At 38.5% G+C, this 23,451-nt stretch overlaps 1 protein-coding gene across 1 annotated transcript; it reads right to left on the bottom strand.

Annotated features, from left to right (window-relative positions):
• Positions 1-10,686: 10,686 nt before the first annotated feature.
• Positions 10,687-11,858, bottom strand: LOC147524892 (uncharacterized). The gene is made up of 2 exons (XM_086577003.1): positions 11,510-11,858; positions 10,687-11,225 (listed from the first exon to the last, which is right to left on the bottom strand). The coding sequence occupies exons 1-2, from the start codon at positions 11,856-11,858 to the stop codon at positions 10,687-10,689; spliced, it is 888 nt and encodes a 295-aa protein (XP_086433129.1).
• Between the last annotated feature and the right edge of the window lie 11,593 nt (positions 11,859-23,451).

Here is a 23,451-nt window from a genome sequence, read left to right as displayed (position 1 = left end):
GCGTGCAAAATCGCCTCTGCTTCACCAGAAACATCCACCCCATATTGGAAATCCTATAAGTACCCAACCACATCTTTGGAAACTCCTTTCATTGCAATCTTGGAGACCAAACGATGCCGAACCATGTCTACAGCTATAGGACGAATACTATTATCTGGCTTAAGAAGTGGAGTAAGCAGAGCACTTGCTATGAATTCGGCTAACGGCTATGGATATCGTCCCTGTAACCAAAGATTCACCACAGGGGTCAATACATCTAACAAATCAGACGATATAGCTGCTGCAACACCACTCATGACATTCAACAAGTGCTGAGCTAGGAGCCCATCACGACCACAAGAAGTATATTTTGGAAACAACCTAATGCATGACAATAGAGCGTCTCTCTCTACCAATAAAGGGGGCTCAACAAAAGGAATAGTTGGTCTACCTAATTTTATGTTTAACTTTTTTGAATTTATGACCGATCACTCTATTTGAGTAATTCATGTTTTTTATTGAATGCATTTTTAGTAAAAGTGGTTTGTAAGAACTTTTGATCTGTATGAACTACTTTATAATATCCATTTTTTTAGATGCTACTTTTAAGTATTTTAATAATTTTTTTAAAATTTAGAGTAAAATGTAGAAGTGTCCCCAGTGTGTCCCCAGCGTGTCCATGGACTGTCGAAAATTCTATAAATTAATTAATAAATCTGACATTCCAAATTGAGTATTCCGACACGTGTTGGAGGCGTATCGAGGAGTGTCGGTGTTGGATACGTGTCCGACACGGATAGGTTGCCTTAGAGGAGTGTCCGTGCTTCATAGGTTTTAATCACTTTCACAAATGTGAATCAACAAATCGTTTAGGGTTTAGGGTTAACAAATTTCATACCAAAGTCTCATGGAAATTGTTTGTTCTATCTAGCTATCTTAATTTCAAATTTTACTCAAAATTTCATAATTAAAATTCAAGGCCCAAAATTCAAAATGTCTACAAATGTTTGGACGACATGTCTGGATCGTGCATTGTATGACCAAGCGATCTGCACAGATCGTTAAGGCCATATGTGTCTGATAAAATTTATTCGAACGGCATGGTTGGGTCGTTTAGATGTACACCTAAACGATCTGGTGAGGTCGTTCAGTTCTATAGGCCAGCGGTCTGTAGAAGTCGTCAAAGATACCCCCCAGTCTGCAAAGATCGATTAGGCTTAAACGCTCTGTAAATGATCTAATGAGATCGTTGGGGATGCTTTTGTGAGACCTGCCTGGGTAGTCTGGACTAAAATCCAAGCAAATTTTTTATTTGATTTTGTTCTTTTTATATCCAAACTAAATTCATATTCATATTCAAACGCACATAACCAAATTCCAAAATCAAATTCATATGCATTTGTAAATTTCAAATTCATATACATTCGTAAACTTCAAATTCAAATTCCATACATTCGTATACATCAAATTTCCACCAAAACCGAAACCATAAAATTATACAATAAAGCTTAATCCATACACCAAAGCCTAATTGATAATACGTAAAACAGTAATTTTACCTACTCTTAACTATTTATGCTATGAATAGGTAAAACTAAAGCTAAATGCCTATTACTATAGTTATCAAAGTTATCTACTCTCGGTTATCGGGAAATATATGGAGTAGAGAATTCGTTCCACTCTTAGTCCTTTAAACGTAAGTTTCCTCTAGTTTAATCGACTCTAACAAAACGAATGAGAGTAATGAATTGAAATTATACTGATATGGCAATTGAACTTAAATAAGATGTTTAACTTATACTATAATAATTGAATATTAAAATGTGAATATGGAGAAGGGATTAGGGGGATTTGAATCCACTTGATGTACTCCTAATATGCTAGTGTAGATTATTGTAATCCTAATCAAATAAGATTAAGTGTTCGATCCCTAATCACTCATGGCAATCTTTGCCAACTAATAATTAGCATGTGAAGAAGTCCAACCCATTCTCATGGCGAATCAACTAACCTACTAGAGTGAAACTCTTAAAAAGCAATAATCCAAATTAACACATCAAGTCTTCATCAAGCTTCATCAAACCCCTCTAATGGAGGTTTAGTTAGAAGTCATTAAACTATCATAAACATATAAATAAGAAGAAGACATCATGAAGAACAAACTTGGATTTTATTAATCTAATCGAATAATGAAAACAATAACTAACTTAAGTTTAAACTAATAACTAAGTCTAAGTTCTAACTATCTATCTTTAATTAATTATATCTATCTAAGTCTAAGTATATTGAAAGTTATTCCTTAGTCCTCTTTATATAAGAGAGGGCAAGGTTTACAATTTCGTGCATGGGTTTGGAGCCATGTTTTGGGCCCTTAAATCAAGCCCAAAACCTAATTACTTAAGTCCAAAAAAGGTTTCTCTGCTATAAATTACTGCAATAGCCTTTTTATCCACATTTGCTCCTCTGATTAGGTCAAGGCCTAGACCATTAGAAAGCGCTTTTTGATCCGGTCGTTTTGACATATAATAGGCCCAATTATGAGGTATGAGTCTAAAGATATGGTCAGTGGAAGTTTGCCCGCGTTGACTTTGACTTTTCAACTTTGACCGGGTTTTAAAAAGGCTTTTTCTCCTTGAATATTGGCCTTTAATCATAGAACTTTTTAGCAATTAACCTTTGCTCCTTTATCTCGCAAAAGTGACATGTTTCTCCACATATTTGACTCCAATGCCTGAAATACATAAACGCATGTAAACAGTACTAGCTCATATTTATTATACACATAATTGGTTTAAATGTAATGATATTAAGGGGTTAAAACTACAGTTCTGGGCTCTTATCAAACCACCCCCAAACAGCATTTTTCTTGTCCTCAAGCAAATATGAGAAATTAATATAAGTGACCAAAAATGGAGCTCTAACTAATCTCTTTTTGCGGAGTGTGATTGCATTGACCATGTGCAACAAGGCCTTAAACCACTAGGAATTCCCTAGTGGACGAGTTATAGCCTCATGAGAATTTTCCAGCGAAGGTACTCACAAACTTCATCTATACTGCAATGACTAAGAAATAAAATTATTGTTTCCTCCTGTATTTTCAAATATCTATACATCTCACTAGCAATGAATACAGAATAATCAAGTCAAAATCTAAGCTAATACATGTATAATAATTAATCATTTACGAATAAACATATATATAATGAACTATGCTATGAAATGCAATAACAGGTCCATTTCCGAAACTTTGGAATAGCATCCTTAAGTAGGTCTTCACATATATGTCAAGACAAAAACCACTCTGATTTTTCCACTCAAGTTTATTTCACTCCTCCGGTCTTGCAAGAATGGACACACTTTACCTTACAATCTCAATGACACACAAGGAAGCCGAAGTCGATCAAACACATCTACCACTTACTATCACACTAATCTATTCCTAATTGAGCTAGAGGTCTTTATTAGGTGTTGCGAGGATTAGGTGATAGTTTAAAAACGAAGGAAAAAGATATTAAAAAAAAACCAGTCTGAGATAATAGAGTCTTCATATTACGTAACTAGAGAAAACCTTGTTTACTTCTACACTTTGTTTCTATCCTTAGCCATTTTTTTATTTTACTTTTGGCTTTTGACTCCTTTGATTATGTTTTTAGAGTCCTAATTTTTATTTATTTATTTATTTTTCTTTTGATGGAAACTTTCTTTTCTTATTTGAAGCAACTAACAATTCTTGGTTTCAAAGGTCTTTCTCTTTCCTATTCTTCATTTATATTCTCAGACTCATTCATAGATGGGTAGGTTGATTTTTATTTTTATTTTGTTTTGTAAAAGGGTAAAGGATTTGCGGTTTATGAAAGGCTAAAGAATGGCTCAGAGGGGCGACTAACGGAAAATAATTTCATAAGGTTTGAATTTCTGGCTATATCAATCCAAAGAGGGCCTAAATTCTCGCTAAGGATATGGTATAGTGATCTAGCAAGTGGACGTGTGATTTCTCTATTTGGAATTTACTTCTCCCTTATGTCATTTCTCAAATATTTCACTCATATAAGGCTTTAGGCTATATTCTCACTGAATTTGTATAATAAGTACTCTAGCCTAGATTTCAGAAACCTACTGTCAAACAATCATTGATACTCATGCAATATATTTATAGAAAGATGCAATGATTATTACCTACATATTGACCTAAATTTCTAAAAACTATTATAATAGAAGAGCTAATGTGAAATATCTAGACTATTATCATCATAAAGAAAGAAACAATACCAATATTCCTAAGTGTATAGCATAAACTTTTTTTTTTTATATTTTTGAATTTTTGAATTTTTTTTACTAGAAAACAAGTGCATATTATACATGTATTATCCTAATAGGTGCCTTAATTTAAGCATGTTTCTATGCCACCCCCAAACAAGAACATGCTTTGTCTTTAAAGTATTAAAATAAAAAGGGTAGGAAATACCATGGAAACGCGTGAAAATTGAAGAACACCTGTAAAACAAATTTAAAACATACTAATATAGATAAATAAAGACAGACGCAACTCTATATGAGTTCCACCCATTATGGGGTTAACAAGAATTAACTTGCTTGGGACATAAGCAGACACGAACAAAAATAAAAAACTTACCTCCTATCATGCATTTACTTGTCATCCTCCTCCTCAATAAAGAATTGAGGTTCCTTGGCATCCTGCCATGCCATGATAATTTGTCAGGCCTCACACCATTTATCATCTACAATTGCTAACCGGTTAAGCGCCACTTGGTCGGATGGGGTGTAAGGGGCAACCCAATTAGGTTGTAGCCTCCATCCCGGCAAAGTCATTGCACGAAATGAGCATATAATACAGTTGGTGGGTCACACAATGTCAACCCCAACCCAATCTGTGAAATGAGCACAAAAATATGGAAAGAAACATATCATTATTCGACAAACTAAGACAAGCATAAGAAGATACTTATGCCTCATACTGTGGGCTTGTGCCAAACTAGAAACTAAGGTCTGGGGAAGGTCATAAAGCATACGTCCCGTGGCTAAAGCAAGGAAAACGTTGCAAGTGGCGTCATTCACAGAAGAAAAATGTCATTCCCCTAATATGTTTAGCATGATAATAAACATCACCGTGCCCACATTGAGGGACAAGCTACCAAGGGCTACGTTATATTGCCCTTGGTCCTCTATACGGAAAATTCCTGCCCCATAGGCCTCATGCAAAAACTCATAGGTGTAGACATACATATTATCTACCCAATAGCCCCATGGGTCTTGAATTTCAGCAGGCATAGAAAGCCTAATAGCAAACGCCAATACGAACTTGGTTATATCGATTGTCTCATCCTCAATGGTGACGGAGAACACAAGCTCTCCATCCGGTCTTTCAAAGAACGTACAATGCTCATAAAAATAAATTGTAAGTGCAGGAGAATATAGTTCATTAGAACATACCATTAAAGGTTGCCATCCTGCCTGTATAATCAAGTTGTGGAACCAAGATCCATACGTGTCACTTGCAAACAAATCTTTGAATGACATCTCCGGTATGATTTGAGGAGACTTCATGTCACACAACACACTCTAAAACTGCTGAAAACAACCTCGGGAGAACCTACAAAAAATCAGAACCGGAAGTGGCTGTGGAGGTGAAGGGTGCAAGCGCGCTCAAAATTGCCTATGGGAGGGCGCGGGCGCCCTCTGAGTTTAGGCAAAGTAAAGGGGGTGCACGCTCCGTGTATGATGAGTGCAATGAAGTGAAAATCAAAGGCAAAGTGAGAGATGCAAAGTGAGAGGTGTGATGTGAAGTTGAGAGTGCACCAAGGATTTATAGAGAACTAGTTTCTAAGTTTCCCAACTAGTTAAGGCAACATGATGAAATAAGACAGTTCTAAATCCAAAATAGAAACAGACAAGAGGCATACTCCAAAACCAAACCAATAGCTTTTTGGTTGGAATTAAAATAGCAATTATCTAATTATGACTCCTTAAGGTTGCACCAAACAACACTTGCTAATTCTAGCGACACCAATTTAGCAACATTCTCACATAATTCAATCATTATCAAGCAGACAATATTAATTCGACAAAAAATGTGTGGATATGATTAGAGGCATTGCTAAATAAATAATTCCACCCACCCAAACAAGTTGAAAGGGTGGGATTCACGATACAAAACATAGCATATGTCGAAAACTAAAAAAAACTTCAAATTAAATTAAAAAATTAACAAATACAGAATTCAAATATTAACTACTTAACTAAACAATTCGGAATCAAAATCTACGAAAAACAAGAAAACAAGTCGTAACACAACAAGAATACAAAATAAACTAGCCACGCGACGATGATGGGCCAGAGTCATCCGTCCTGCGCCGACGACGCTCATGCCTCACAGAGTTATCAAAAGAAGAACCCTCATAAGGTGGCAAGCATCGTAGAACTTCTACTTGGAATCGGCGTTGTTGTTCCATAAATGCATTCATGGTTCCCCAACACTCATCTTCACGTTAGACGAGAGTCTCCATGTTTGCCCGGATATCCCGTTGACTATCATTGATATTCTCAAAATTCTCATGAATTGTAACATGCCTAGTCCGAAGATCCTCACAGATGGTATTCAGAGAACGTATGCCACGATGCAGTAAGGAGGCACGGGCTTCATCCGTAGTAGCCTTTTCCCAAACTCCGGCATCAGAACACGATGTCTCATCCTTATCCTCGTCACTCGATTCCATCTCAACACCCCTATCCTCAGGCAATTTCCACTTTTTCTGAATACATTCCTTATAAATCCATGGATTTGCATGCAACTTCAACATAATCCTATCAATCTTCGGAACACAGCCCCAATGCATCATAATCTTTGTAATTAAGGGAAGGGTGCATTATTAATACCAACACATCAAATCTCAGCTAACAAAAAGTCGAGGATGCAAAAATCATACCTCTTCTCCTGCATAACCTAGAGAACGTGCAGACAGTTTGAATTAATGTCACTGACTTTCGTAGTACAAATGACATTCCGACCAATCCACTGAGCTACAGCCAGCTGGTTGGTTCTTAGAGATGATTGTCGAACACAATGCGATTTCGTATTGTATTGCCCTTCCAATATAGTCTCTCTCATCAAAGCCTCGATTCCTCCTAACTGGGATTCTTGCACTGTAAGTGTGAGGCATTTTGCCACAATGTCAAGAATCCTAGACAACACATCTGTACACAATTTCCTCCTCCTACCATTCACTTTCACAAAAATCTTCCAACCCTCAATCTCCCTCTTCTTATAAAAACTCAACACCAAATCGGTGTGATAAAAATCATTTGCTGAATACCACAACCCTTTCCACCTCCTACTATTCATCTCGGTATCATAAAAGGGTGAAAATTGGTTAGAAACAAAAGCTTGTTCCAGAAGAATTTTTCGGTTTTGAGTCGCCATTGGAGTTTGGAATTCAAATTTTGGGTGAATGCAAGGTCGGGAAGAGTTGTAATTGAAACTCTATTGGAAAAAATTAGAGTGAGACACAGTGGTTTTTGGATTTTTTATTTTTTATTTTTTATGTTATGGTTCGAACTGTTCCTGGAGGCGTGGAGAAGATGAAGAACATGAAGGGGTTTAAACGCGTGGGTTTTAACCTGTTGGGCCCAAGCCCAAAACAAATTTTCAAAATACCCATTCCGTCCTATGCCGCGTAAAATTAAAACTAAAATACCCGATTCGTTAACGGTCCGATCAAAGAGAGTACAATCCAATGATATATAAAAAAACTCAAATCTAACCGTGGTTGACATGTAAGAAAATGGAAAACACCTCTAAGTGCATGCATGACATAAGTTATGTGAGCAAAAGGAATCTAAATTCATAGATAGTGTCAACCCGAATCAAAATATGACTAAATGGCATAAACAACAAGAATAGGAAATTGAGTGACCAAGAATGGAAAGACCAACACCACACCTCCAAACAAATTTTGAAAACAGGGTTTAGAAAATTTGTTTAAATAGGTGGGTCTTTTAAAGTCAGATTCCCGAGACTTGCTAGATTACAATTTTTATGGTTTTCTTTATTTTTTATTTTTTATGAATACGGGTTAATATAGGGGAAAATAATAAAGCAATAAAGACATAATTCACACCATAGAGACACATGACTCAAAAACCGAGAAAACATATAAAAGTGAAAAATGTGAATTATGTTAAACGTGGACTTAGGATCTGATAACCGTAAAAATAGTAGAATCCTAAATATTAATGTTAACAACACTAATACGTAATCCTACCGTTCTTACGTTTAAATCAATTTTTCTTACTCTCAAAACATAATCATGCAATATAATGAGTAAGGATTCGTCCACTCTTAACTCTCTAGATTTAAATCGAATTCAACTAATCAAACCCAAAAGGAACAATGGTGAGAGTAATGATTTGATGTGAAATTTCTATACTACCATTCCCAACACAAGAACAATAATAACAATAAGACATAATTAAATTAAACTGAAATTAAAAGTAATTTAGAACTAAGATTGTGAATAACTAATTATGAATTTAAGACAACTAAATCTAAATAAGAATTTAAGCAATAATATAAATTGAAATGAAGAACTAATACTTTATTCTAAAAACTAAAATATGATTCTAAACTAACTGATTGAATGAATGTAAAAAAAAACTAGATCTAGATCTAGTTTTTTCTAACCCTAAACTCCATTAACATTAGCTTCCTAACCTAACTTCCCTTAACAAAGAGTCAAGCTTTTGTTTTTATACTTCCAGATCCAAAAATCGTGCATGGGCTTGGAGCCATGTTTTGGGCCGGAAAATCGAGCCCAAAACCCAATTTCTTTAGTCCAAAATGGGCTCTTCAACTGTAGTTGGCTTTGACAGATGTTTCGTCTACTTCTGCTCCTCTGATTGGACCAAGTCTTAGACCATTGGAAAGCTCTTTCCGAGCCGGTCGTTTTGACATAAGATACTCCCAATTCTGAGGTCTGAGTCCAAAGATACGCCTTCGAAGTTCTCACGACTTCGACAAGTTTTTACGCCCGTGTTGACTTTTCAGCTTTTGACCGGGCTTTACAAAGGCTTTGTCTCCTTGAATCTTGGCCTTTATTCACAGAACTCCTTAGCAACCGACCTTTGCTCCTTTATCTCGCTAAAGTGGCACATTTCTGCACATAATAGACTTTGAAGCCCGAAATGCATAAAACACGTGAATCGAGATTAACTCTTAATTATTACTCACATAATTGGTCTAAAAGTATGATTGTTAAGGGGTTAAAACTATAGTTTTGGGCTCTTATCAAACCACCCCCAAACAGCATTTTGCTTGTCCTCAAGCAAAGATGAGAAATTAGAATAAGTGACAAAAAATGGAGTTCTATCTACTCTCGTTTCGCTGAGTGCGATTGCATTGACCATATGCAACAAGGCCTTAAACCACTAGGAATTCCCTAGTGGACGAGTTATAGCCTCGTGAGAGTTTTCCAGTGAAGATACTCACAAACTTCATTTATACTACAACGACTAAGAAATAAAACTATTGTTTCCTCTTTTTTTTTTGCATGCAAGTAGGATGTTTTATTAATTGGTAAAAAAAGAATACAACTCAGTCAAAATGGATTTACAACAGACTCTAAAAATCAAATCTGTAGTAAGTCCGTGAGGACATTCTAGGGACCTAATGAAGGGGGGGGTCTATTGGGACTCCAATAGATCTCCTTTTGCAAAGTTGTTCCATGTTTTCTTTGCCGATCCGCCCGAAGTTTGCTTCTCCTCGAAAGTGTATGCAAGATTTTCCAACAAGATCTCCTTGATGCTCTATACCACCCGTGCTCTCAGCCACCATGGGACTTCTCCTTTTGGAATGCTAAGACAACCGCCATAGAGTCACTCTCTATCCAGATTTTTTCTGCCATCCTTTTTCACGCTAGTTAGTTTCGGCCGCCAAAACCAGCGCCAAACTTTCTACGCCTCATAGTTTGTAGTGACCCTAAACCTTGTACCAAAGTGCCTTAACTTCAGCCAGATAGCTCCTAAAATGACTCCCGCGACCCCATTTCCTGGATTTCCGATTGCCGACCCATCCGTGTTAGCCTTGACTACCCCTATATCGGGAGGGATCCAAGACACTTCCCTGATTTTACTCGCTGGTCGCACTCTTCGTTTGATATTCAGTTGGTGCAAAATTTGAAGATCTATGGCAGAATTGCTCATTGTCCCCGATAGAAGGATGCCAGCGGTGCTTACCCCTTTGAGGACTTCACATTTTATCCTTTGCTGGTTTAGCTTCCCATCATCCCAGAAAATGCTATTGCAAGCTTTCCATAGTTGGACTATGATATGGATAGCCGCAACATTCCGAATTTCTTTGCCAGATCCGGGCGTGTCCTCTTCCTGCCTCCATTATTGCTTTTAAGGTGAAGCCTGTGGGCTTTACTCCAAAGTAGGACGATGCCCATTGCCACAGTGTCGTAGCCTCTTCACACTCCCAGAGCATATGCTTCACGCTTTCTGATTCCTTCTCACAGAGCCTACATCGCGAAGCAAGATGGACTCCTTTTCTTTGCACTCTACCATCAGTTGGGACCACTCGATGAATCAGTTTCCAAGCTAGGCCAGCTTGTCTTGGGTGGATATGACGAGCCCACACCCACTTATACCAACTGATCTTGTTTTCTTTTTTTCTAATCATCTCGAACCCTTGTTTCACTGTGAACATCCCATCATGAGAGGGTTTCGATTCTCGTATCGTGGTTCTTCCGTTGGTGGGTTGAGATGATGCACGCCGATGCCGCTTTCACCAAAGACTTCTTGGATAGGTGCTGCGATATGCCATTTGTTGTTGATGATGAGGTCTGAAACCTTTGCCGAGAATTCCTTCCAGTTTATACCCTGAACCACTTCTGCCACTGCTGCTCCTGCCCAAGGTTCCTGCCACAAATCGATGTTTCTGCCCTGTCCCACAATCCATCCTAGGAAAGGCTTCATTTCCTTTAATGCCCATTTCAGCCCCTGCCATATTGATGAATGCTTGTGGTAGGTTAGGTAATTGCCATCTCTCATCATGCACTTTTGTTTCATGAATCTGCTCCACTCTGTCTCCCCATGCAGAAAGTTCCAGGCTAACTTCATAAGGAGAGCAAGGTTCAGTTCCTTGAGCCTTCTAATGCCGAGTCCCCCTTCATCGAGCGGCTTACATACCTTTTCCCATTTTAGAGTGACTGCCTTTCTCACCGTTGGATCCCCTGCCCGGATGAAATTTCTTATGGCGAAGTTCACATTCCTTTATGCATTTGTCCGCCATTTATACACCGACATGTTGTACACCGGAAGATCGCTTAATATTGGATCGTGCGGAACCACTTTCGCCCTTGGAAAGACAACATCCTACCAGCCCATCCGCTAGCTCTCCTCCTGATTTTGTCCACTAAAGCTTGAATTCTTGCACGAGTTACTTTGCCTTGGAAAATGGGTGCTCCAAGGTACCTCTCCGGCAATTGACCGATCTGGAATTCAAACAGAGGCTAACCCGAAGTCCTCTTGGATTCAGACATGGCTTCAAGTATAGCTTTGCTCTTTGATGGATTAAAAACTGCCTGGCCGAGAACTCGGTAAAGATAGAGCATCTCCTTAAGCAGTTTGAGGCCTCGTATATCTCCGTTCGCAAAGATAAATATATCATCGGCAAAAAGGATGTGCGTCGGGCTCGGACAATTTCCAGCTGCCGTCATATGCTTAATCTTTCCCATAAGGAAGAGCCAGTTTATGCCTCTGCTTAGAACATCTTCAGCTATGTCGAACAGTATAGGTGAGAGTGGATCACCTTGCCGCAGTCCTCGTCCAGCTCCAAAAAAGCCACAAGGACCCCCATTTATCATAACAGAGATGTGCGACTCTTTTAAAGTAGTAGAGATCCATGAGCACCAAGTATTATTGAAGCCAAAACGTGAGAGTACTTCGAGGAGGAACTCCCGGTGAGCTTAATCAAATGCTTGAGTAATATCCGTTTTCATTGCCAAATTTCCACCTCTTTTCTTTAGGCCCAGCTCATTCATCATCTCCGAGGCCAAAGCTATTCCTGTTGTGCCTGTTGTGCCTTTGATGAAAGCTAATTGCTCTCCACTTATAATGCGGTTTAGGATTTGCTTAATTCTTAGAGAGAGGATTTTGGTGATGATCTTGAAGAGGAAATTGGACAAGCATATCGGCCTGAAGTGGTTCACTGTCATGGAGTTTTCAATCTTCGGCACTAGGACGAGGAAGCTAGAATTCATTCCTTGAGGGAGTGTTGATAAACGTAAAAAGTATAGTCTACCTACGACATGAACGATGAATTCACAACGTAAGTAAACTAAACTAACTTTCGTGTCTATTATCAAATCTTCTACTCTCGATGCTAATTGCACTAAGTGGAGTAGGAAGTTCGTTCCACTCCTAGTTCCCTAGCATGGATTGTTTCCTAAGTCTAAGAAATCAGTCTTAAATCTAATGAGAGCTTTACGAAATGTTATACTAACAAGACGCGTTATTTTAAATAACTAGATATAATAAATAACAAGATAAAATATAAACTAAAGATAATCTACGAAGCTACGGAAATACGATTGTTGACTCTAGATAAAGAAATAGAGGGGAATTAAATCCACCTCGAATCCAACTTAATAACCTAGTATAGATTGTCGTATCTCGATTCTTACGTTTTAACGGCAAGAATTTCGAGTCTAATCCCTAGTGTTCATGGTATTCCTACCGGATACTAACTAGCATGTGAGGTCGTCCACCCATTCTCATGGCGAAACACGACCTTCTAGAGTGGAATAGATTCTACTACCAAATTCTATACTAACCACTAAGTTTTCATCAAGGCTTCATCAACCCCTCTAATGGAGGTTTAGCCTTGAGTCATCAAACCAACATTTCCCATTGAATCTAAACTAAACATAATGTAAGAAATTGAGATTTACTTAGTTAACAATAATGAATCTAATTTAATGGCTGGAATGGAATAATAACAAGAATTTAATTTAGATCTAGAATGGAAATGACAAAATTCAAGAATTGACAACTAACTATTTTATTAATCTAATCAATCAAGAACAATCATTCAAAGATTTAATCTAAAACAGGAATTGAAATGGAACTAAAACTTAATCTATTAATAAAACTAGATCTAGAATTCTATATATTAATTTAGGTCTAACTAGCTACCATTAACAAAGAATGAAGCTTTTGTTTTTATACATCCAGATCCAAAAATCGTGCATGGGCTTGGAGCCATGTTTTGGGCCAGAGAATCAGGCCCAAAACCCAATTCTTTCGGTCCAAAAAGGCCTCTTCAGCTGCAGTTCGCTTCCACAGACTTTTCGTCCACTTCTGCTCCTCTGATTGAGGCAAGGCTTGGACCATTGGAAAGCTCTTTCCGAGCCGGTCGTTTTGACATAAGGTAGGCCCAATTCCGAGGTCTGAGTCCAAAGATATGGCATTCGAAAGTTCTGCTGACTGTTGCTCCTTTATCTCGCTAAAGTGGCATAGTTCTGCACATAATGGACTTTGAAGCCTGAAATGCATAAAAACACGTAATCAGTATTAACTCTTACTTATTATTCACATAATTGGTCTAACAGTATGATTATTAAGGGGTTACAACTACAGTTTTGGGCTCTTATCAAGTGTGCTATCCCTGAAAAAGGAAATGATAGCATTGCCGACGTCTTCTCCAATAATACTCCAGAAAGAGTGATAAAAGCAGCCCTGAAATCCATCAGAACCTGGGGCACTGTTAGCTTCCATGGCAAACACAGCATCTTTGACTTCTACCATAGTGGGGATAACAGTGAGAGAAGCATTTTCCTCGTCCGTAACAATCTTGGGGATGAGATTTAGCAGGAAAGGATTGATGTTAACTTCTGAGTACTTATATTTTTCCTCGTATGCCTCCATAATGAATTTCTTAATTTTTGCCTGTTGCGTCAGCTTGTTTCCCTGGTTATCCCTGTATCTCCACAATTTGGGACTTAGCCAATCTCATCTTTGTTATGGCGTGGAAGTACTTTGAGTTTCTCTCCCCTTCCAGAGCATCAGTAACTCTAGCTTTCTGCCTCAGAGTCTGGATTTCCACATCTTTAAGAGCTTGAATCGCCATAGCCTTTTCTACTTCTTGGTTTCAGAGTTCGTGAGTTGAAAGGATCCTGCTCTTGCTCTTTTAGTATGGACTCAAGCTCTCCCTCTAGCTCCTTCAGATCTTTGTTTTTGTATTGCGAATACCCGCCAACTCCATTCCTTAAGAACGGTTTTGAGGTGCTTTTAGCTTTTTACCACTTTTCTTATGGGCTTATCATGCAAAGGTTCCTTCCAGCTCCTTTCAACCACCTCTCTCAGATTTTCATGTTGAACCCATGCTTGCTTAAATCTAAAGGGTATGTTGAAGGCTTTGGAATTTTGGTGTTCCAACCCACAATCGGACAAATGATCGAGTGTCTTCGTTTCAGAATCGCTTCTCTCCACCATCGCCGACGTCCAAACCACCTTTGGTTTACTAGCATTCTATCAATCTTTTGGTACATTCTTCTATGCCCCATTCTTTTATTGCACCAAGAATATTTGAAACCCATAGTTGTTGAGTCAGTCAGAGCATTTGAGTGAATAAAAGAGTTGAAATCGACATTCTTTGCTAAACAAGGGGTTCCTCCGCTTTTTTTCGCTTATTTCAGAGACTATATTAAAATCCCCTATCACAGCCCATGGCTCTACAGCCAATCCTAGTAGTGACAGCTCTGCCCAAAGTGCTCTTCTGATGCCATATGCGCTATTTGCGTGGACGAAGGACAAAAGAGATTACTGTTTTCATCGTGGATATCTTTGTTGTGAGAGAGCATACAATGTCACTACCTTGCCCTTCCTCCAACAGACCCAAATATTCCCCACTTTACTAGGAGAGTCATTATGCAAAAACATAGAGTCAAAACCCAATCTGCTAAAGCGCTGAGGTAGCCGAAAGAAGCGGTCTTATTAGCGGCTCCCAATACACACAAATTTGGTTGATATTCCGTGACAATATCCTCAAGGTACATCCAAGGATTTTGTCTTCTTATTCCCCTCATATTCGAATAGTGTATTCATGGGATGATGTTATTTGGAGTTCCCGGCCCTAGTAAAAGGTGGGGTAAGGACACGCGACCGCCACATAGGCTTGTATCCTTTCTTGTTCTTCGCTAACTCTTCTTCCTTTTCCATCTGTTCCCCCCAGTTACCTGACTCCAAAATCTTTTCTGCTTCTACTAGAGCCTGGAATCTGTTACCTTGTGGGCCTGTGTTACGTTCTGCAGGTGAGTTGTGCTGGCTCGTGCCGTCTACCTCCCCATTTCATTTCTCGCATTCTCATCCATTTCCATATTATGCTTCTCCTTTCCATCCTCTATATTTTGGACCTCATTCAACTCCATTTGCCCTTCAATCATCTCCTGTCTATGAACTTGCGATTCAGACCTCCCCAAAACCTCAAGAATAATCTCTAAGGTTATCCCTCGCTTTTGTTTCGCTTCGAAGCGGTTCCCAAAATCCTCTCGATCTTGTGAGCGAATACCCCCTTCGCTCTCCGAAACCTCCTGGCTTTGCCGGTCAGCCTCTTCTACTACCACAACCGTTTCACTTCTATTTACCTCTGCTCTTACGGCTTCTTGCTGCCTTTGCTCCTGCTCCTCCACCAACAAAGTTTGAGTTTCAGAATTTGGAGCTTCCTCATTCACAGTTATGTTCTTTTTCCGCCATTTCTTTTTCTGATTTCTCGTCATAGGTTTCTCCCTCAGCCCTTGCCCTTGGGAAGAGTTGCCCACCTCCGTTTCACCCAACGACTGAGCTACCACTGTTTTCCCTGTTTGAGCCAGGTCCTTTTTCAAGAATCGACATGAGCTGACCAAGTGACCAACTCCTTTGCAATGGGTGCAATAGTCCGGAAGTTTTCCCAGCCTCACTTCTTGCCAGAAGGCAACTCCATGCTTCTTTGATTCGACCCAAATTTTGTCGGGGATTTTTCTTGAGAGATCGATGTCTACCAATACACTCACAAAATACCCCAGCTTTCGCTTTGCTGTGGTTTCGTCAACTATTGTTTCCTCATTCATGTCTCAACTATCTATATATCTCACTAGCAATTGAATAAGAATAACCAAGTCAAAAACCTAAACTAATATATGCATAATAATCAATCATCTATGATACAAATATATATACTATGAGTAATACTATGAAATGCCTAGCGAGTGTTCTTTTTAAAAAACTTCGGAATAAGCGTCCCCTTAAGTAGGTCCTCACATAAATGTCAAGACAAAAACCACTCTGATTTTCCGCTCAAGTTTCGCTACTCCAGTGTGCAGTGGGCACACTTTACCTTACAATCTCAATGACAACAAGAAAGCCGGAGTTGATCAAACACATCTGTCACTTACTATCACACTAACCTATTCCTAATTGAGCTAGAGGTCTTTATTAGGTGTTGCGGGGATTAGGAGATGGTTTAAGAAGGAAGGTAATGGATATTCAAAAGGATAAGTCTGAGATAATAGAGTCTTCATAATATGTAACTTAGAGAAAACCTTGTTATTTTCTTTTGCTTCTATACTTTGTTTCCATCCTTAGCCATATTTTTCTTTTTCTTTTCTTTGGCTTTTGACTCCCTTTTATTCTATTTTTGGAGTTTTTAGTTATTTCTTTTTTTTTCTTTTCCTTGGATGGAAACTTCTTTTTTTTTTCTCAAGCAACTAACTAATTTTTGTTTACACGAGGTTTTTTCTTCTTCTTTCTTCACTCATTCTATTCGGACTTATTCTAGATTGGGTAAGTTGAATTTTTTATTTTGTTTTGTTTTGTAAATGGGTAAAGGAATTGTGGTTTATGGAAGGCTAAAGAAAGGCTCGAGGGGCTTACTAGCGGAAAATAATTCATAGGTTTGAATTTTTGGCTATATCGATCCAAAGAGGGCCTAAATTCTCGCTTTTAGGATATGGCATAGTGATCAAGCAAGTGGACGTGTGATTTCTCTATCCGGATTTTACTTCCCCCTTGTGTCATTTCTCAAATGTTTCGCTCATATAAGGCTTTAGGCTATATTCTCACAGGATTTGTAGAATAAGTACTCTAGCCTAGATTTCAGAAACTTACTACTAACAATCATAGATACTAATGTAATATATTTATAGATAGATGCAAAGATTATTACCTACATATTAACCTAAGTTTCTAACAATTATTCCGATGCAAAAGCTCATTGAGACTTCTAGATTGTTAAGAGCATAGAAAGAAAACAATACCAATATTCCTAAGTGTATAGCATAAACTTATTTATTTATATTTTTGAAATTTTTAACTTGAAAACAAATGCATATTATACATATCTATATCCTAACAGATGTCTTAATTACACGTATTTCTATGCCCCCAAACAAGAAGCATGCTTTGTCCTCAAAGCATTTAAATAAAGAGGGTAGAAAAATACCATGAAAATGAGTGAAATTCTGGAACATCTGCAAAACAAGGTTAGAACATACTAATATAGGAAATAAAAAAACTGATGCAACTCTATAAGAGTTCCACCCATTATGGGGTTAATGAATTAAATTGCTTGGGACATAAGCGCACACTAACTGAAACTAAAACTTACCTCCACTCCAAATTTTCGTCATCCTCCTCTTCTATAAAGAAGTGAGGTTCCTTCAAGATCCCCGCCATGCCATTATAATTTGCCAAGCTTGCCGCCATTTATCATCTACGGATGCTAACCTCGTTAAAGCCACTTGGTCGGATGGGGTGTAAGGTGCAACCCGATGAGGTTGTATCCTCCACCCTTGCCAAGTCATTGCATCTAAAAGATCGAATAATAGAATTGGTGGGTCTCACAATGTCGAAACCCAACCCAGTCCGTGAAACGGGCACAAAAAATAGGGAAGAAATATAGTATAATACGGCAAACTAATATAGGCATAAGAAGATACTTATGCCTCATGCTATGGGCTCGTGCTAAACTAGACATTAAGGTCTTAGGAAGGTCATATAGCAGGCGTTCCTCAGCTAAAGCAAGGAAAACATCGCAAGTGGCATCATTCGCAGAAGAAAAATGCCACTCCCCTAATATGTTTAGCATGATAAAGAACATTACCGTATCACATTAAGGGACAAGCTACTAAGGGCTACGTTATATGTCCCTTGGTCCTCTACACGGAAAATGTCGGACCCATAAGCCTCATGTAAAAAGTCATAAGTGTAGACATGCATATTATCTACCCAATAGCATCATGGGTCTTATATTTCAGTGGGCATGGCAAGTCCAAGAACAAATGCTAGCAAGAACCATAAGCGGTTCCCAAATTTCACGTGTGTGATCACCTCATCTAAAACCAAGCACCATAAGTAGTGCTTTGAAACAAATCTTTGAAAGACTGTTCCAGTATTATTGTAGGAGATGTCATCTCAAAACTACGCTCTGGAATAGCTGCGAATGACCGGACAACAACCCGCAGAAAACTGGAATTTTTCTGGTCCACGGAAGTCGTATGCCGAAAGGCCTCAAGATTTTGGAATTCCAGTGTTTGAGAGCGAAGTCGCCACCTTGGCTGAAAAGCGCTCTGCACAAAAAATTCTGAAAAATGTGTGGGGAGGCGAAGTGCGCTCCTCTAGTTGCAGCACGCCCGAGGTCTTGATTTGTGAAAATGGTGAAGAACAACGGAAACGTGGGAGTGAAAGGTGAGAGATGGAAGTTAGGTGTAGTGTGGGTTGTGAGTGTAGAATGAATGAAGTTTTTAGGTTTTTTGAATTGTTAAAACGAATCGGTGGGTTGCCAAAAAGCTTTAAGGCAATTTCCGGAAACAATAACATTTCCGAACCCGAAAACGGAAACAACTCATATTCTTGATTCTATAACAACCCTAATATCTTTTATACTGGATTTAGACTAGTAACTTCTAAACTCTCTTAGATTTCATCATACCACCACATCTAATCATAGGTATGCCAATTACGACAATATTCTCAACCTTCACTCCAAAACAAACTCTAAAATGGAGGATCTTCTACAAATCATGATAGAATAAATAATACCACCCCCAAACAATTCGGGAAGGTGGGATTAACAATAAAATCTATGCACAATTTGAAAAGAACAACATTATATTAAAATTGAAATTCAAACAACATTTAACTACCAAATTCAAAGTTAACTACGAATTTAACAACGTAACATCCTATCTACTAAAAAATAATAAAAGACAACATCAAAACAACAAACAAAGAGAAATCTAGCTACTCTTAAAGCGGAGCGAGGTGGGGATAAGAATAGGAAGTTTAGTGATCAAGCATGGAAAAACCAAACACATTCCCCAAACAAATTTTTGAAAACAGGTTTGTAAAAATTTGTTTTAAAACGGGTCTTTTAAAGTCGATTCCCTAGACTTAAAGTGATATATATGTATTTACATGCAGTTTCCCATATATCAATAATCTAAAAGTTGTGGGTCTTTCCACAAATAATTAACATGGAATGCACCATCAAAACGTAATTAAGCACCAAGATTTCCTATGACGAGCTTAGTGGAATGAGAGCAAAGCCTTATAGATCTAAAACCTAATCGAAAGCATACGGTTTCTTCTTTGTCCTCCTACGAAGGGATGCCAAGTAAATGACGCGGAGAAAATTGATGGTTGTGGAAGATAATGAGGATGTGGATAATTTTGAGAAGAAAAAATGGAAAAATGAAAAAGTGTCAAGTGGCTTGTCCTTAGGTGTTACTTCTTCACCAGTTGGTTTTAGATAGTTATGAAGCATAGGAGAAACACCAAGGTCAAGTACAAACTCAATGGTTCTTTGAAAAGGTAGAGGGCGGGGGACATGCGTGATGGAAGGTGAATGAGTGACATGAGGATGTGAGGTGGGTGAATGGTGTTCAACTAGTGTTTTAAGGTCTATATCATCAAAGGCCTTGAGATATGCAAGACATTCCTCAATAGGTGGGTAAGAAGATTCACTGGGATGAGGGCTTAAAAATTCTTCTTCCGTCATGAAGGCCAAGAGATGAATGGATGTCAATAGGAGAGAACTCGCGAGGCAAAGAAGGGTTGCAAAAGAGTTGAAGGAAATCCTCCTTGATGTTATCTACGCCTAGGGAGTAGAAATTCGCGGATCCTTGTCTTCCTTCATAAGAGGGTATCTACTAGTGTGGGGACTAAAGTGTCACCGCGACTAATGTGAGGTACAAAACTCTCAATGGACTTCACTTCCCTTCTACAGTGCAAACCTAGTTGTCCCCTGTGGTTTGTCTAAACATGTTAACTTCTACGTAAAGATTTCCAAAAGTAAGAGTCATTGAGCCATCCCGACAATTGATTTGGGCATTGGCGGTTGCCAAGAAAAGGATTTCAAAGATGATGGGAATGGAATCATGAGCAACTTCTCGGTCAAGAATAACAAAGTCGGTTTGGATAGTAAAAATCCTGAACTTTAACGAGAATATTTTCAACTACACCCTTGGGATACTTAATAGAACGATCGGCTAACCGCAAAGTCATTTTGGTTGGTTGAAGTTTTGTTAGACCTAGTTGTTTATATAAATAAAAAGGGAGTAAGTTAACACTCGCCCGTGTCTAATAAAGCAGTTGTTATGAAGGTATCACCTAAGGTGCATTGTACAAGAGGATCTACCGTGGTCCTTGTACTTAACAATTCCGTTATGTTCGGATAAAGAGGGATATTGTTGATTAAGAATGCTTCGTGGGGGGGTATGTTGGTTTTCCTCTTCTTGGTGCACAACTCTTTTAGAAACTTAGCGTGTCGGGTAAACTTTTTTATAGCTTCTAGAAAAGGTAGGTTTATAGTCAAATTTTTAAACACTTCCCTAATCTCATCAAAATTCTTGTCCTTTTTAAACACAACTAGTCTTTGGGGATATGGTGCTTTATCGCTATTTTTTAGCGTAAGGGATAAAAGTTTTATTATTCTTTGCTTTATCTCTAGCCGTTTTCCAACTAGGTGTCCATCTTGTAACCTCTACAGGTGTAGGGTCTTCACTTTCTATTATTGGGTCTTGTAATGTTTTCCCTTTTGGTTGTGGTTTAACCGGTACTTACGGTTGTGGTCTTCGGTTTCTATTATAGTATTTGGTATGGCATCATTTTTAGTTTGTGGGTAATCTTTAGGCATAGTCACTTGGTTATCAACTACATACGATGGAAGGGTAGTGATCGCCAGTAGGTCCCCCTTGGTTTATATTACCATTACAAGAAATACATTTTATTTCAAAAGCGGTGTTTGTTGACTTAGGATTAGGCACTGCTTGACTTGGAAACACGCCGGTTTGGTTATTATTTTTGTTAGAAGACATGTCAATAACCTTTTGGCACAAAGACTGCATCATTTGCATCGTTTGTTTCATCATATTAGAGTTTTGATCATGCTGGTTTTTCATCAAGTTGGAGTTTTGTTGCATAATTTGATTTTGTTTCTCCAACAAGGTCACTACTACTTTGTCTGTAGATGGTTGTATTGGAATTAAAGCTTGTTAAGAGTTCATGTCTTGATGTTGATAGTTCTGGGTTATGGGTACTAAACCTCTATTCTGGTCACCTAAGTTCCCTTGTCCTTGATGTTGAGTTAACTGGTTGAAGTGTGATGGTTGTGGTGGTGTTTGTGCGTAGACAAGAGGACAATAGAAGTCGGAATGCTCAAGACTACAAATGCATTATTACAAGTAGTAGAGTTAATGTTCATGACCGGAGTGGGTTGTTGTTGAACGAGATGGCATCTACTTTTTAGTGAGGGCATCGATAAGAGTTTTAAGCTTCGGGATTATGTTTAACCTCAAGAGAAGAAGGAGAGGCCGGGAGGAATCGTTACCTCCCCAATTGTTGTTCTTCTTAGATTGATCTTCTAAGAATTTATAAGCCTCCAAGGCTCCTTTACTAAGAAAACTACCCCCTACCATGATATCTAGAACATCCTTATGATAATGTGAAAGCCCCCTTTGAAGAAAGCACGAACAAGCGTGTCTTTCGCAAGATTATGATCTTGGGCATTCAATGAGAAGATCGATTGAAACGATTCCGTGCTTTAAAAAAGGATTCATGAGGATTTCGGGTCAAGAAATGAATCTTGTGAAGCATTTCATCTGTCTTTAGTGGTGGGTAAAATTGTTCCATGAACAATTGAACAAGTTGAGCCCATGAGTCCACAGAGTTTGGCGTTTGGGTAGTTAACCAAGACGCCGCCTTTGTCGGCTAGAGGGTGAAAGGAAATACCCTAAGTTTAACTTGATCGGACTTACGCTAGGATGATGGAATGTAGTGAGAACTTGGTCTATCCTACGATGTGTTGGTAAGGCTTCTCGTGGTCTAAACCATGAAAACCGGTAACAAGTTAAATATATTAGGGGATTCAAAATCCCCCACTAGGGTCCGCAAGAACGATGCACTCCACTTAGGGCCATCGTTTAGGGCTTTATAAAAATCGAGAGAGGAGTCTCTTGTTCTTTAGCCATTGATGCAAGTGTAGTGTGTGAAATTCTAGATAGGCGTGTTGTATTTATTTTAAAAAAAACAAGCCTGATTATACTAGAATTAAAACTCCTCTAACAGAAGAGGCGAGGAGTGGAAGAAGGAGTACCTGAATGCTTCCTTGCTACGCGTTTGAATAGCGTCTTGTATACGCGATCTCAGTGTATTTAACAAGTTAGAAACACTGAGTAACTTGAAGACATAAAAATTTGCATTTACGTATGAAAATTGGGCTGTTCACACTGAATTTTCCTTTGAGGGGCTGAAAGTGCCCTCGTTTGGCCTTGCGGGTGCCCTCTGTTTTGTCGAATGTCCAGTGTTTTGGGCGCGGTCGCGCTTGGTTTGGGCGCGGGTCGCGCTCCAGGGTTTTCAAGTTTTAGGCCTTTTATCGTACTCCAAAACATCTGAAATTTTTACAGTAATTTGCTAAGACGTCTATTAAGTAGGCTGTAAAATATCAGATCAATCGGAGCTGTGAAAGTCCCTCTACACCCCTTCAAAGTTTGCGAAACGGTTTTCAGACACAATACAAACAACCGAATGGTTAACCCATCAAAACAAATCCAAAAATTGCCAAATTTTTACTGGAGACTCCTGACAGATCCTAATTGTTCTTCTAAAAACTTTAGAGCAATTGGAGTTCTACAACCTCTCCTTATTGGCTGGTGTTCCAGATATTAAGTGTTTGTAACACTGCAGAAACACACTGGAAACACTCTACTATTTAGGAGGTCAAAACAAATCAAAAACTCATCAAATTTTTACTACAAACTACTGACTTAGGATAGATACTCCTGTAAAAATTATAGAATTTTTAGAACTCCCTAAGTAACCTTACTCGTCTGTTTTTCAAGAACATACGGTGTGAAAACTGAAATGCAGCACTGTAAAGATCGTATTTTTTTCACAAGGTAAACCAACTTTGAAAAATCTTAAAAT

The sequence above is a fragment of the Coptis chinensis genome, chromosome 1 (assembly GCF_015680905.1).
Source record: "Coptis chinensis isolate HL-2020 chromosome 1, ASM1568090v1, whole genome shotgun sequence".
NCBI lineage: Eukaryota > Viridiplantae > Streptophyta > Magnoliopsida > Ranunculales > Ranunculaceae > Coptis > Coptis chinensis.
The sequence above is the reverse complement of the archived record's forward strand: the minus strand, read 5'-3'. Positions and strand labels throughout refer to the sequence as shown.

What these genes read in the sequence shown, in the direction of transcription:
- LOC147524892 (XM_086577003.1), bottom strand. Translation starts at nt 11,858, where the DNA reads ATGATAAATGGGGGTCCTTGTGGCTTTTTTGGAGCTGGACGAGGACTG. An exon ending in TGAATCCAAGAGGACTTCGG is followed by an intron (nt 11,226 to 11,509) that starts GTTAGCCTCTGT and finishes TCATCCGGGCAG; the next exon opens with GGGATCCAACGGTGAGAAAG.